The sequence below is a fragment of the Ochotona curzoniae genome, unplaced genomic scaffold (assembly GCF_017591425.1).
Source record: "Ochotona curzoniae isolate NIBS_2020 unplaced genomic scaffold, NIBS_Ocur_1.0 contig_2235, whole genome shotgun sequence".
Lineage (NCBI taxonomy): Eukaryota > Metazoa > Chordata > Mammalia > Lagomorpha > Ochotonidae > Ochotona > Ochotona curzoniae.
Genome location: NW_024465384.1, coordinates 258404 through 271023, shown reverse-complemented (window position 1 = coordinate 271023; position 12620 = coordinate 258404). Strand labels below are relative to the sequence as shown.

General features: G+C 46.6%; 1 protein-coding gene across 10 annotated transcripts in view; it reads left to right on the top strand.

Annotated features, from left to right (window-relative positions):
* The window catches only part of CACNA1C (calcium voltage-gated channel subunit alpha1 C), a 559109-nt gene that overhangs the window by 350798 nt on the left and 195691 nt on the right, over nucleotides 1-12620 (top strand). For all 10 annotated transcript variants that reach the window (XM_040972179.1, XM_040972175.1, XM_040972178.1 and 7 more), the window contains exons 4-5: nucleotides 1652-1791; nucleotides 7974-8113. In XM_040972179.1, coding sequence (XP_040828113.1) covers nucleotides 1652-1791; nucleotides 7974-8113 — 280 coding nt within the window. The remainder of the gene's footprint in view (nucleotides 1-1651; nucleotides 1792-7973; nucleotides 8114-12620) is intronic.

The following is a 12620-nucleotide window of genomic DNA, read 5'->3' as shown; positions in this document are numbered from 1 at the left end:
CAGTTTAGGGTTCTAAGATGGGTACAAGTTAAGGCCAAGTCAACTTTGGGCCCCACCTTTGCTGTCCAGCTCCTTTGCTGTCCAGTCCCCATTTTCCAAAGGTGCTGCTAGATCTGCACCTTCATCATATAGATCTGTGGTTCTATAACTTCAGGTTGCCTCAGAAACACATAGAAATTGCCTATAGTGCACTAGCAATTATGTTTTTGCATCTTCAAAATGCTCTCCCCAAATTGGGTACTCAGTGGCTGAATAGCAGGAGGTTGGAGAAGAGTAGAAGGAAGCAAAGGAGCCCTGCATGGCTGAGCTCCCAAACACTCAGCTTCTCACCCCACCCGTGTCCAGCAATGCTCCTTTTTCAGAATGTGAGTGAACCAAGAAGTCATCAGGGGGCTCCTTCTGAAGAGACAGAAGAGCTGGGCAACAACTTGGAGGTTCTGAGTAGAGGGCTGTGGATAGGCTTGCATGACTTACTAATAGGAGTTCTGTAACCCAGTGCTATGCTTGTGGCTCCACAGGGAATGCGTTGTCAAGGCTCCCGCAGAAGCTAGCAATGGAGCATGAAGGCATCTAGGAAGTCTTTATCTGGTGGGGGCCATTAGGCTCTGTGCTGGTGCGGTGGGAGTGGGGTGCAAGAAAGCAGTTAGTGGGGAAGGAAGCACATATATCAACACCCAGAGCTGACTCATGGCAACTGAGCCCGTGAGTTGTCCAATTGCAGTCTCCCAGGGCCAGGAGCTGCACCTTTCATGCAAAGCTCTTCTTCAAGGCAGCAGGGAGGGAGGACACCTCCCCTGCCTCCACCCGTGAGAGTAGAGAGGCTTCTCCATCCGCACCTTTGCCCAGGGCCTGCCTCCAACTCCAAAGGTTGATTTTCCCCATGAACTAGTCTGTGGCATTGGACAAAGAGTTTTATCTCTCAAAGAACAGTACTGACGATTTCTGGATAAGCGTTTGGGAGTGGGTTGCCTCTGTTTGCACTGTTGCAGAGAATCTTTGGCATCTCAATGGCCCACTCTGTCACCTTGGAGAGTTTGACCAGCGCTCTCCCAGCACGCCAGCTCCTACCTTCAGCCTTGTGCATGTAGGATTGTAGTGCAGTGGCCAGAGGTTCTGCTTCAACCCTTCTGTGCTTCTGTCCACTGTTCAGTTCTGCTTCCAGTAGAGCAAGACAGGGCAAAGTGCAGCAAAGTGTTCCTCTAATGAAATAAGATGCTTTGGAAGAACGTGTAACTTCCCCATCACTGTAATATTTATGTCTCAGCAGATGATCTTTGAACACAGAAAGAACCCTTCCTCCCTAGTAGATTGGAGCTCTCCTGGCAGAACAAGTTATGTGGTTGCTAATAAGACTTGGGAGTCTCACCCACAACGTCCCCCAAAAGGACCACCTCTTCTACTTAAGGGCCACACATTGTTACATATGGAGAAATGTGCCATTGGGTGATTTTGTCATTGTGCAAACATCAGAAAATATGTGTATGCAAGCTGAGACTGGGCAAGGAAGTCATGTGGGACCATCCACATCCCTGTCATCCATCAGTGACCGAAGCTTTGTTATGTGAAATGTGGTCAGGTTTATGAGATATGCTGGTTCCGAAGTTTCCAGATCCCCAACCTAATGATTTGTTTTTCTCTTTTTGTTTCCTAGGAACGAGTGGAATATCTCTTTCTCATAATTTTTACTGTGGAAGCATTTTTAAAAGTAATAGCCTATGGACTTCTCTTTCATCCCAACGCTTACCTCCGCAATGGGTGGAACTTACTAGATTTTATCATTGTGGTTGTAGGGTAAGTAGAGCTGTCTTGCTCTTTCTCCTCATCTCTTTCCGTTTGCATCTGTATGTCTTTTTTTGATTATAACTGTACTGTCCTTCAGGCAAAATGAAAGGATATGTTCAAAATCACTTTGAATTTAGGCTTTCTCCAAAGGGAGAGGGAGAGTACCTATGAAACCCCCTCAACCACCTGCTCCCACATGAAGGGGCATGGATGGAGGTGATGGGGCTGGGATCAGGGATGGAGTAGAGGGTGAGCATGTGTAGTCAGCTACATTTAATTGCTCTTAATGGAATCCAGGCTCCCTGTTCATCTGAGGAGAGGACCTATTTAGGGATTTTGTTCCATCTCTAGCCACATCTGGGCCAACAGCCCCTTGGCACAGTCAATTTTATTTAGCTCGCCTGTAATGGAGGGGGTACCTACAGAGCTGACAGACTGGGCCTGTGGCCCTTGGGGTGTTCATGCTTCATGCCTGGTCCTTCATGCCTGGTCACCTCCAAAGTGGACCTTTGGACCTTATTCATGGACCCCCAGATACCAACCTGCCCAGGGCATGTGGATGAGAGGAGAGCAAGGATCTATGAAATACCAGGTGGGTGGCCGAACCTGGCCCAAGCACACTTTCCCCAATGCCCTGCCCACTTAAGTTGAAGGCTGTTAACACATCCTATAAGGGATCATAAGTACATTTAAAAGTGATGATCTCCTCACCAGGATCTAATTTGACTGAAAGATTCTCCAAGGAATGTTTGTACCTAACGTCTGTGTGTGTAGTGTGAAATATGGTTCACTAAAATGCAGCTGATCGACTCCCCGCAACTCATCTGCTTTGTAGAGGAGGGAGACCTGTTTAGAAGAAGCTGGTTTCTCTAGGCATGTAGCATGGAGTCTGCTGGTTGCTCAGGCAGCAGCCACATTGCCTTTACAGTCCCTTGAAGGCTCAGTGTTAAGGCCACACTGTCAGGAGACTGAGATCCCAAGAAGAGCTGATCCTGAGCCACCATGGCCATATGCAGTGCATGCGTGCTCCTTATCCTGTGGGTGTGCCTGGCCTTTGCTGGAGGAAATAGCACAGGTGTACATCCAAATAATTGGCTCTGGTCATCTGGATGGCTTATGATAGCTGTGTGTAACTGCCTTAAAAATTTTTTTCTGTGTTACTTCACCTGGCCAAGGAGTGCTACACATTGGCTGCCTAAACATCAAGGGTAGTTGGCTGCCATGCAAGGGTGCTAAGGCAATTATGCATGAGCCAGGTGCCCCTCTGGCTCTAGAGTCCCGGGGATGAAGAGAGGGTCAAGCTAGAAAAATCAAGAAGCAATTGAACAGATGCCTGGAGTTAGCTCAGTAAACCATAAAGAGGATCTTTAAGGTGGGCAGTTCCCCATGCCCCTAAATCCTTTTTAAACTCAGCCTCATTCTGAAGGCCTCTGTCTCACACACACACATAGAGATACTCTTGTTTAGGCCAACTACCTGCCTTTTCTTCTCCCATTTATGGGATGGGTTGGAGTTGATTGTATGAGCTGTAATACATTCATAGCCCTCACTAAGGTATGGTAGGGGGAAGGAAGAAGGTCAGAATGTGGGGGTCGAGGTTCTTCCTGCTCAGTGGTACAGGACAGGCAGAGCATGGCTGTCTATGATTATATGTTTATCTGCAATTCATCTGGACTGCCTTCATCCCTTCTCCTGGACCTCTTCCCCACTACCACTGGGACACACTGTGGGCTCAACCTCCATGCCATCCATGCCATGAGGCTGAGGAAGGGGCCAAGGCAACCCAATAGGGTACTCCTCTGAAAAATGCCCTATCCCGAGCCATGAGGATGCCAACCAGCCCCTTGACTTTACTGTGACTGACCATAACCATTGAGGCCCAATTCCCTACTGACCTCACTCTTGGCCGTATTGATCACCTCATTCCTCCAGGGTTGGTAGTGCTGCCTGGGACCTTCCCTCTGTCCTGGGTATAAACCACAGCCCATACAATGTAAGGAGGTCCTCCCTTGCTTCTGCTGAGTCTCTTGGGAATACCTGCTCTCCTTGAGCCCTCCACTGTTGGTATCCCAAAGGTATTTGCTGGCCTTTCTCCAGCCCTGTCTTACTGACACAAGGCAAAGGAGGCCTTCTTGCCTGGTGCACCCACCATGCCCCTGTTCAGCCTCCCTGGCAGTGGTATGGCAGGAGACATTTCCTTCTAAAGTGACAGATGGTATTGATTGTTGCATGTGTGTGGAAGGGACTGGAGACTTCTATAAGTTGTTGCACTCCACGCCAGCTTGACACAGGTTTTTGTTCCATCCCTCTCAGAAGGATGGCGCTGCCTTGCCCAGTCCCAGGGTTCTCTAGAGCCCCATTGTCCTCTTCTCCAAATAGCACTACTGCCTGGCTTCAGGGATGCCATGCACTTGCCTCCCAGAGACAAATACCATGACCCCCTTCTCACCCCATCAGGCATCCTCACAAGCCAGCTTGAAGCAGAATGTGGCCTTGGTGGCCTTGCCTTGAGAAGTACAGTAGCCACTGCAATCATGCCTCTGTCCCAGCACTAGAGTTTCCTACCCATTCAGAATTACAGGCAGACCCTTCACAGAGCACCAAGTTGGGGTCCAGGCTAAAGAAGAAAAAGTGGTCTTTTCTGAAGAGCATCCTGCAGATGTCTCCCATGTGAATACACACAGTAAATGCTTCTGGGAAATGCTGGGAACAAAATCTGGTCTGGATTTTCAGTGTTGTTGGATCAGCTCACAAGCCTGCCTCCCTCTGTTTTCTCGGGTTGTGAGAACCTGGACTTCAGTGGAGCCCACTGCTCCTATCCAGACAACATGTGCCTGGGCTTCCAGGTCTTGCTGGCAGCGCCAGGCCAGTGGGATGAGCCAAAGGCAGAGTGGCTTGGGATGTCATCTCTCTGCAGTGCGCAGCATTCTTCAAGCTGCAGCATAGCCCTACTTACAGGCCCAGTAAGAAAATATATAAGGGGCACAGCTCTATTATCTCTGAAGTGAAAAAGCCCGGATCCCCAGCCACTGTGCTCTGGTCTCACTGCTTAAGCAGCCTGGGCACTTTCAAGGAGCACCCTGTGACCACACCCCTAAAGCTTCTACCACTCTTGGGAGGCTAAAGTAATTCAGGAAGCTCAAGCTAATCACTCTGGAGCCAAAGATGCCCTGGCCTCTATGTCCTGTCTTCTGTGGGGATCTCAGGTCTGCTGCTGGAGTTTCCTTCTTGATTCCAGGTCCCGCTGCTGAACAGACACTACCCAGTTCATACTCAGCTGACAGTGCATCAGCAGTCATCTCCAGACACAAAAGGTGGAGTGTGCCCCATGTGCCCTTCTCCATCCTTCTTGGTTGCCCTATAACTCCAGGGTCATTCCTTATCACTCGGATTTTGTGTTCCCACAAATTTCCGGTTACCCGCCTCCCCTTGCATCCCTATCCCCTGAAAGCCGTCTCCTGTTCAGGAACCAACAGGCATTTCCGGTAGACGGCCAATGCTAGTTTTGTGAATCCACTACTCTCTGTGCCAGCTACAGTAACCCATTGCATAATGATGTCTGGGTCATCACTGGGTCTTCATCCATGAATGGTCCCATCAGACTGCGTGACCTAGAATTATAGGTATCTTGATTTGCATACGCATATTGGATATCATTCACAAAATCATCTGAGAAGGTATTTCCCACAGTTAAGCAAAGTGTGAGGTACCCAAATCTGGCCATAAGAGGAAGCCAGCAACAGGCAAAAGAACAGGTGTAAGTGAATCTCAATAAACTTTATTTGCAAAATGTCTGGCCCAATCCCTGATCTGAATCATCTTTTGGCCATTTCTTTCCTGTTTGGGCTCCCTCCAAAGGCCCTGCTACTCAGCCACCTTCCCAGATGCCTTGTTCCGCTGGATCTGGGGTTCACTTCACTTTCTTTAGTTCTGATTTCAGGCCATGCTGCTCCCTGAAATCCCCCACTTCTAACATTTGTGTCATCAGACCCTCTACCCCTACTATCTTACTATAAATCACAGCAGACTTGTGGGTGCACACGTTATGTCCTGGGGACACTAGCTCCTGGCTCACTCCAGCTTCCTGGCAGGCAGTGTGTTGCCCACAACTTCCTGGTTCCTTGCTATTTTCTTCTCCAGGAGTCTGGAAATGAGCAGGTGTATTTCTTAAGGCTGTAATATCTTCCTTGAAAAACACAAGTGCCCATTTTGGCCCTTGATATGTAGTTAAATATATTGAGATACACTGCAAGTATATATTTAAAACAAAAATGAACAATGATAGACCTTCTCAACAATCGTTACATTTACTACATGTTGAAATGATAGTACCTTGCTTGGTTATGCAGAGCCAAATAAAATACACTGTTGCAATGTGTTTATTTTGTCTGCCGTGAAAGGTCGATGGCATAGGGGTGCACATGTGTGAACACAGCCAGGCCCCCTTGCTGTCTCCAACCTCTCCTGTTGTCTCTTGTGCTGATGTAATTGTGCTTTTGTCCTCATCGTGTCACCAGAACAGATGCTTCCAAGGATCCCTGATGGTCTTAATGCAGCCAAACCAGTAGTCACTTTCCCATTGAGGTATCAGCCACATGTCATGCATTTGCCATTGCCTTCTCACCGACCTCAGTCACGTGGGCACTGTTCACCCTGCCTCTGCTCCTGCCTCATAGCCCCACCATGTCAGTCTCCCTGACTGGGTTCTTTTCTTCGTAACACCTCAGTTTGACAGCACTCGGTTGTGTCGAGTTGTCACCTTCTGCATCTGCCTCCTAGGTAGCCTCCTGTGATCTGACCTTAAACACAACCTGTGCAACTACCACAGTTTTGCTTTTGGCCTAGACCTTCCCCCCATGACCTCCAGACACAACAAGGTCACCTCAATGCACCCATTCAGAGGTCCGGTCCCCCATTTTAACTCCCAAGAGTTCATTGAACTCCCACCCCCTGCCAGCCCAGATCACTCAAACCTGAACTATTGAAATCCTGTTTGATTTCTGTCACTCTCTTACCTCTGATTTCATCCATCACACAAATTTATCAATTCTGTCTTAAAGTGGATTTGGTATTTAGCCTTCTCATGTGTCTATCACGGCTGCCTAGCCAGCATCCACCCAGCTGCTTAGAGCAGGCTACTCTGGTCGTACCCTGTTGCAAGTCATTCTCCCAGCATCAGACTGTCCTTGGAAAACTTCAGTCTCAACCTGTCACTTTGAGCTAAGCCTTTAATGAGGTCCCCCACTTTCTCTCTACATTGCTTTGTTTTATTCATACTGCCTTTGTGGTGACCCTCTGACATGCTACCTAATCCCTTGGGCCTGGAAGTCTCCCCTGGCAGAGTGCCACATGGGTCATTCCTTCACTTCCTATAGGTTTTTGCTCCAAGGAGAGAGGTCCCTTCCCATTGCCTCCTTCTATAAAAAGAGCAAGGGCAAGTTCTTCCCCCTCCCCTGCACATTTTGCCAAGCAGTTATCACTCTCTAGTCTGGCGACATCTGTCTGCTGATGATTCTAATTATATCTGTATTCTTTATCAGAATGCAAACTCTGGGAGAGCACAGACTCTGTCTCCTTTGCTGTGGCCCTGGTGTTTAGAAGGAGCTAGTTGGAGGAATGAATACACAAGCTCAAACACACAGTGCCAGGCTGCCATCTCTTAGTCTCCCTGATACGCTGCGATGTCATGTAGTTTTTCTTCACTGAACTTTGTGTCATTTATTTACTAGTTGAGTATGCATTTCCTAAACAGGTGCCTGTGCCCTGCATTAAGTTGATTTCTATGGAGTTGCTTATTTGTGCTCTGCGAAACATGAAAGTAAACGAGGTTGTTAGGAAGAAGGGATGAGTGGAGAGAGAAGGGGAATGAGAATGTGGATCCTGGTAGCCAAATGAGTGGGGCAGCATGGGGAGGGCCAGGGTACCCTACATCTGCTTTGTCCCTGGGCCATGATTTGCCCAGCTCAGACAAAGTTAAATGTACCTTCTTCCCTGGCCCTCATGGCATGGCTGTGTGGCCTGCCCCTCATGGCATGGCTGTGTGGCCATTAGCCTCTGTGGCCATTCCTAAGTCCTCCTGCATATGTACCTGTGGTGCTGCTCCTATATTCAGGCCATGCTCAGAGAATGGGAGCCTAGCTGGGCCATGAAATGCTGTCCTGATGGCTTCTTCTCCTTTTGTTCTCTTTCAGGCTTTTTAGTGCAATTTTAGAACAAGCAACCAAAGCAGACGGGGCCAATGCGCTAGGAGGCAAAGGGGCTGGATTTGACGTGAAGGCACTAAGGGCTTTCCGTGTGCTGCGCCCCCTACGGCTGGTGTCCGGGGTCCCAAGTAAGTAAAGCCAAAGCCTGGCCACTGGGCTGACTTGTCAATGTCATCGTCTTTTTTGGTGACTAGATGAGTACTCTTTGTAAAAGATGCTAATGGCAGGTAAATGCGGGGTTGGGGATTTTTTTTTGAGAATGGAATGCTGATGTATTTATGTTAAGCATATATTATGGTCCAAGCTCCTGTACATCCCTGGGGGGAGTTCACAAAGATCACCCAACCAGCTGGAGACACCCAATCACCTCATAGCCATTGGAGCCAACCCCAAGAAGCTGAAAGAATTGAAAGCTTTGCTGCCACAGAGCCAGCTAGGCCTCATGACTCATAGGGTAGGGTAGCCAATGAATGCTCTCCATGCAGTATATATTGCCAAGGACTCCAAGGACAGCATCAGCAGATTTTCAGAAGGTGCCGCCCATTCCCTCCTTTCATCTCAGGCCTTGGGAGCCCTTTTTTGGTGAAGTGCCATCTGGCAGAGAGAAAACTGACTTTTCCTAAGCAGTAACGTGTGCTCGGCTTTCTCAATGGGGACAGCTGACAGCTTCATGTCTTTCTCCACTCAATCCTGCAGACCCCAGCCCAAGTCACAGAGTGAGCGTGACTTCTCTTCCTTGGTCAGCAAAGGCTGCAGGAGAATCATTGTGGACATACCTGCTAAGATTTTGCACTCTGGGGTGACTTGGCATTTATAGGGTTGGGGCAGTAAAGCAGGGATGTCTCTGACCACACTGCATTTGTGACCCTTGCCCTGCATTGAGTGCTTGGTTATCTTTATGCTGTTTGGTAATATCCCTTAGTTATAAAGCCATAGCAGTCTCAGGGGCCTTATTGTAACCTGCTCATTCCTTTTTATATGCTCACAGGTGAGCAGAAGGTCTTCCCCTGTCTTTCAAGAGGCAGCAGGGCCAGGTCTGAAGTCAGGCCTCCTACACTTGCACACCAGCACTCTTTCCTGCAGGGTAGCATTACCTCATTTAAAGAGGAAAGTGGTATGGAACCCTTGGCAGCACTTTTCACACAGCTATACTTATGCTTCTTTGATTTTATGGCTCTTGAAGCCCAGACTTGTGCTTAGTCTCTAAATCAGGATGGGAGAGGAATTCGCTAATCCAATGATAGCCAGAGTAAGATGTTTTTCTTTGCAGTGGAGCTCTCTGAGCAAAGCCTATGGCTTATCTTAAGAGCAAAGAGTGTAGAAGGAAACCACGCAAGTACAATTAAAGCAGACTGGGTCTGTCTTGCCTTCACCACTGAGGGTTCTTAGAAATAACAGAATAACCGAAGACCCAATTCCTCTTTCGTTGGAGCCTATAATTGTTGAGTTTAGTTGGTCAGTCAGCCATAACTAAATAAAAAAAAAAAAAATCAGGCTGAGAGAGAGGAAAATAAGAGCGATGTTAAATGTGACCTTAAGAAGTTTCTGATTGTATAGCCCACATACCAGTGGTAAGAATTGTGAATTAATCCCAAGATTCAATGTTGCCATGGAAATGATGGATTCTTCCCCATTAACTAAGTCCCAAGGGCCCCACAATTTTCCAGCATTGTGCTGAGTTTGAGAGCGTGTCATAAAGTGTAAACATAGCCCCTCCACTTGAGGAACCTGGCAGTCTAATAAAGAAGTATGCCAGTCAGCTTTTGCTGCAGGAATAGACACCCTCAAATGATAGCCAGGCATGTATATCTGGCTTGCACTCCATAAGGGTGTTGGTCAGCTACAGCTTTTCTAGAGACTACTTGGCTCTGGCCTTAGCTGAGTTCTATATGTCATCCAATGACAGAGCTCAGATGAACTCAGCAGTTCCTAGTAGGCTGTTACCACCCTCAAGGCAGGGGACAGATGCTCACAATTGCAGGCATAAAGCTCATCCATACCAGCAATGTAAAGTTGCCTCCAGCTTACAGTATAGCTGCTTATGTCCAATAGCCCAAGCAAGTCACATGGCTGACCTCAGATAATAAATAAATGCTATAGGCTCCATGGAGCTACAAGTTTTGCACCCAGAGACTCAACCAACCCCAGATCCAAACAATAGGCAAAATGCATCTTTACTTTCACAGACATTTTCTAATGAGCCCTAAACAACTCAGCATGACAGCCATTTACATGGCATTTATGTTGTATGAAGTATCATAAGGAACCCAGGAATGATTCTAAATACAAGAGAACTGTGTCAGTTTTAAGAGAATAATGTGCCATTTCCTATAAGGAACTTGAGAGCATCTGCCAATCTGGGGATCTGTGGAAGTCCCAGGAGCAAATCCCTTGTGGATGCTAAAGGACAAGTGTACACAGTACCTAGAGAGCAAAACATTGTCAAATAGTCTTGAGCAACAGATGCCATCTGCTGCAAAGATACCAAGAAACTATTATTAAAAGAAATAGTTGCAGTAATTATCCTAGCATAGAGATTCTTCGTTGATGGTACCTATGGTTTAGTTTCAGGGTGCTGCATGGACAGTTCAATTGGACAGTATAACAAGAATTCCACTAGAGGAACTTCACCAAGGTGTTTTGTTTCTGTCTACAATATAATAATGGTGAAATTACAGGAGTATTTTTAAAAGTTCATGGGAAAAAAATGAGAAGTTAAATGACAAGTTGCTTTTGATGCAAAAACTTACTAAACTTTGTCCATAATCTGCATTTCCATAAACTTTTTGAAGCTTCCTTAAATGTATGGATTTTGCTTCAAAATCATCTTTTAATCCCATTTTTCCTTGAGCTTTTTGAAATATCTTTGTATCGTGCTATCAAGAAGAGGTAATGTTCTTTGGAATTCTTCCATGGAGAAAATTAAGATTAGATAGACCCCATGACCCAAATCCGTGACCCCAGTTAACCCTGCCTTGTGGTTTAGGAAGCTGTTTTATCATTTAAGATGGTGACACTAAGATGACTTGACACTTGTGGGCAGCCTGCAGGTAACTTCCACAACCAACAGCTGTGTCTAGTATATTGTAGGCCACCAGTGAAAATAGGGTAGTTCTCCTTGAATCTCATCTTACTCAACCATTGGTCACTTTCTTATTATCCGCATTTGGGAAGCTTTTTGAAACAGGGAAGCATGCAGAAGGTCCAGGTAAATGAGTGTACTCAGGGTGGTTGATATCATTGATAACAATTTTCAATATCTTCTACAACTGAATAAATGATTTCTTCTTCCATCGTTCATCTTACTTGGTGTGTTGCTTTGTGTCTTCAAGCAAAACTTCTCCAAGTCCTACGTCTCTAATTCTTGTTCTCCCATTCTTTCTTGCATCTAGAGTTTCTTTCCCACTACTGAAACACACATCTCTTGAAAAGGCTTCCAGTGACATCCACCTTGCTGAGTCCAACAGTCGGTTCTCCTTTATCAGTATCAGCATCAGTAACAGTCATCCTTTGAACCGTGTTGTCTCTGGCTTTGGGTGCTACTCTTTCTTAGTTCCGCCCTTACTTCACTTACTTTCCTTCTTGGAATCATTTACTAATTTCCCTCTCATCTTCTTAGTCTCAAAACTTTTGAGAACCAGGGATTGGTCCGTGCACTCTGCTCAATCTGCTGTCTTTCCCTGATTGGCATGTTCAGTCTCATGGCGTTAACGATCATCAATGCCTCTTCTAATAAAGACACTTTGTGTCACCAGCACAGACTGTTGTGTCCCTAACTGCTGACTCTGTTCCTTGAAGTCTAAGAAATGTCTTAAACTTAGCACATGCATAACACAACTCCTCACTTCCCCAAATCTTCTCCATCTCAATAAATGTTAATACACTCTTTTAGCCTCACAAGCTAAAAATCTTCAGCTGATTCTTTTCTGTCATTGTTTATATTTGATCCATTTGGAAATCTTGTCTGCTATACTTTCAGAATATACATCACTGCTGCACTGACTCCAGTGCCAGCTCCCATCATCTCTTACCTGAATTAGCACGGGATTCTCTGCTTCTACTCTTACCCTTTGCCACAGCTTAGACCTAACTCAGCAGCCAAAATGATCTTTTTAAATCCAAGCCATATGCTGTCACCCTCAGAACCATCCTGGAATTTCATGGCTTAGAATCAGAGCTGAAGTCCATGGGCTCTGATCTCAACCCACTCTCCTCTCTGACTGTGATTCCATCCACTTTACCTCCTCTCCCTGCTCACTAGCTCTAGTGCCCTCCATGCTCTTCCTCTGCCATTCCAAGTTCACTGCCATTGTTGCACCTTTGTAAGTGCCATGCTTTCTCTCTGCCTTGCATACATACAGGTACCTACAGGGGTTCCTGTTTAATTCCCCCCCCCATCATCTCTGCTAAGCTGTCCCCCTTCCTCCCTTTTTGCAGCCATCCTCACACTCCCTATGTCCTTCCTGGCTTTGGTTTTCCCACATCACTTGTCACCACCTGGCACAAGTGTATTTACTTGTTTCTTTGTTAGCTGTGCCTCATGAAAATACAACCTCCATGAGGGGAGAAGTTTGAATTAGCCTTGTTACCAACTATGCAGCAACCTCAACAATGGCACATACATATGTGTAGAAT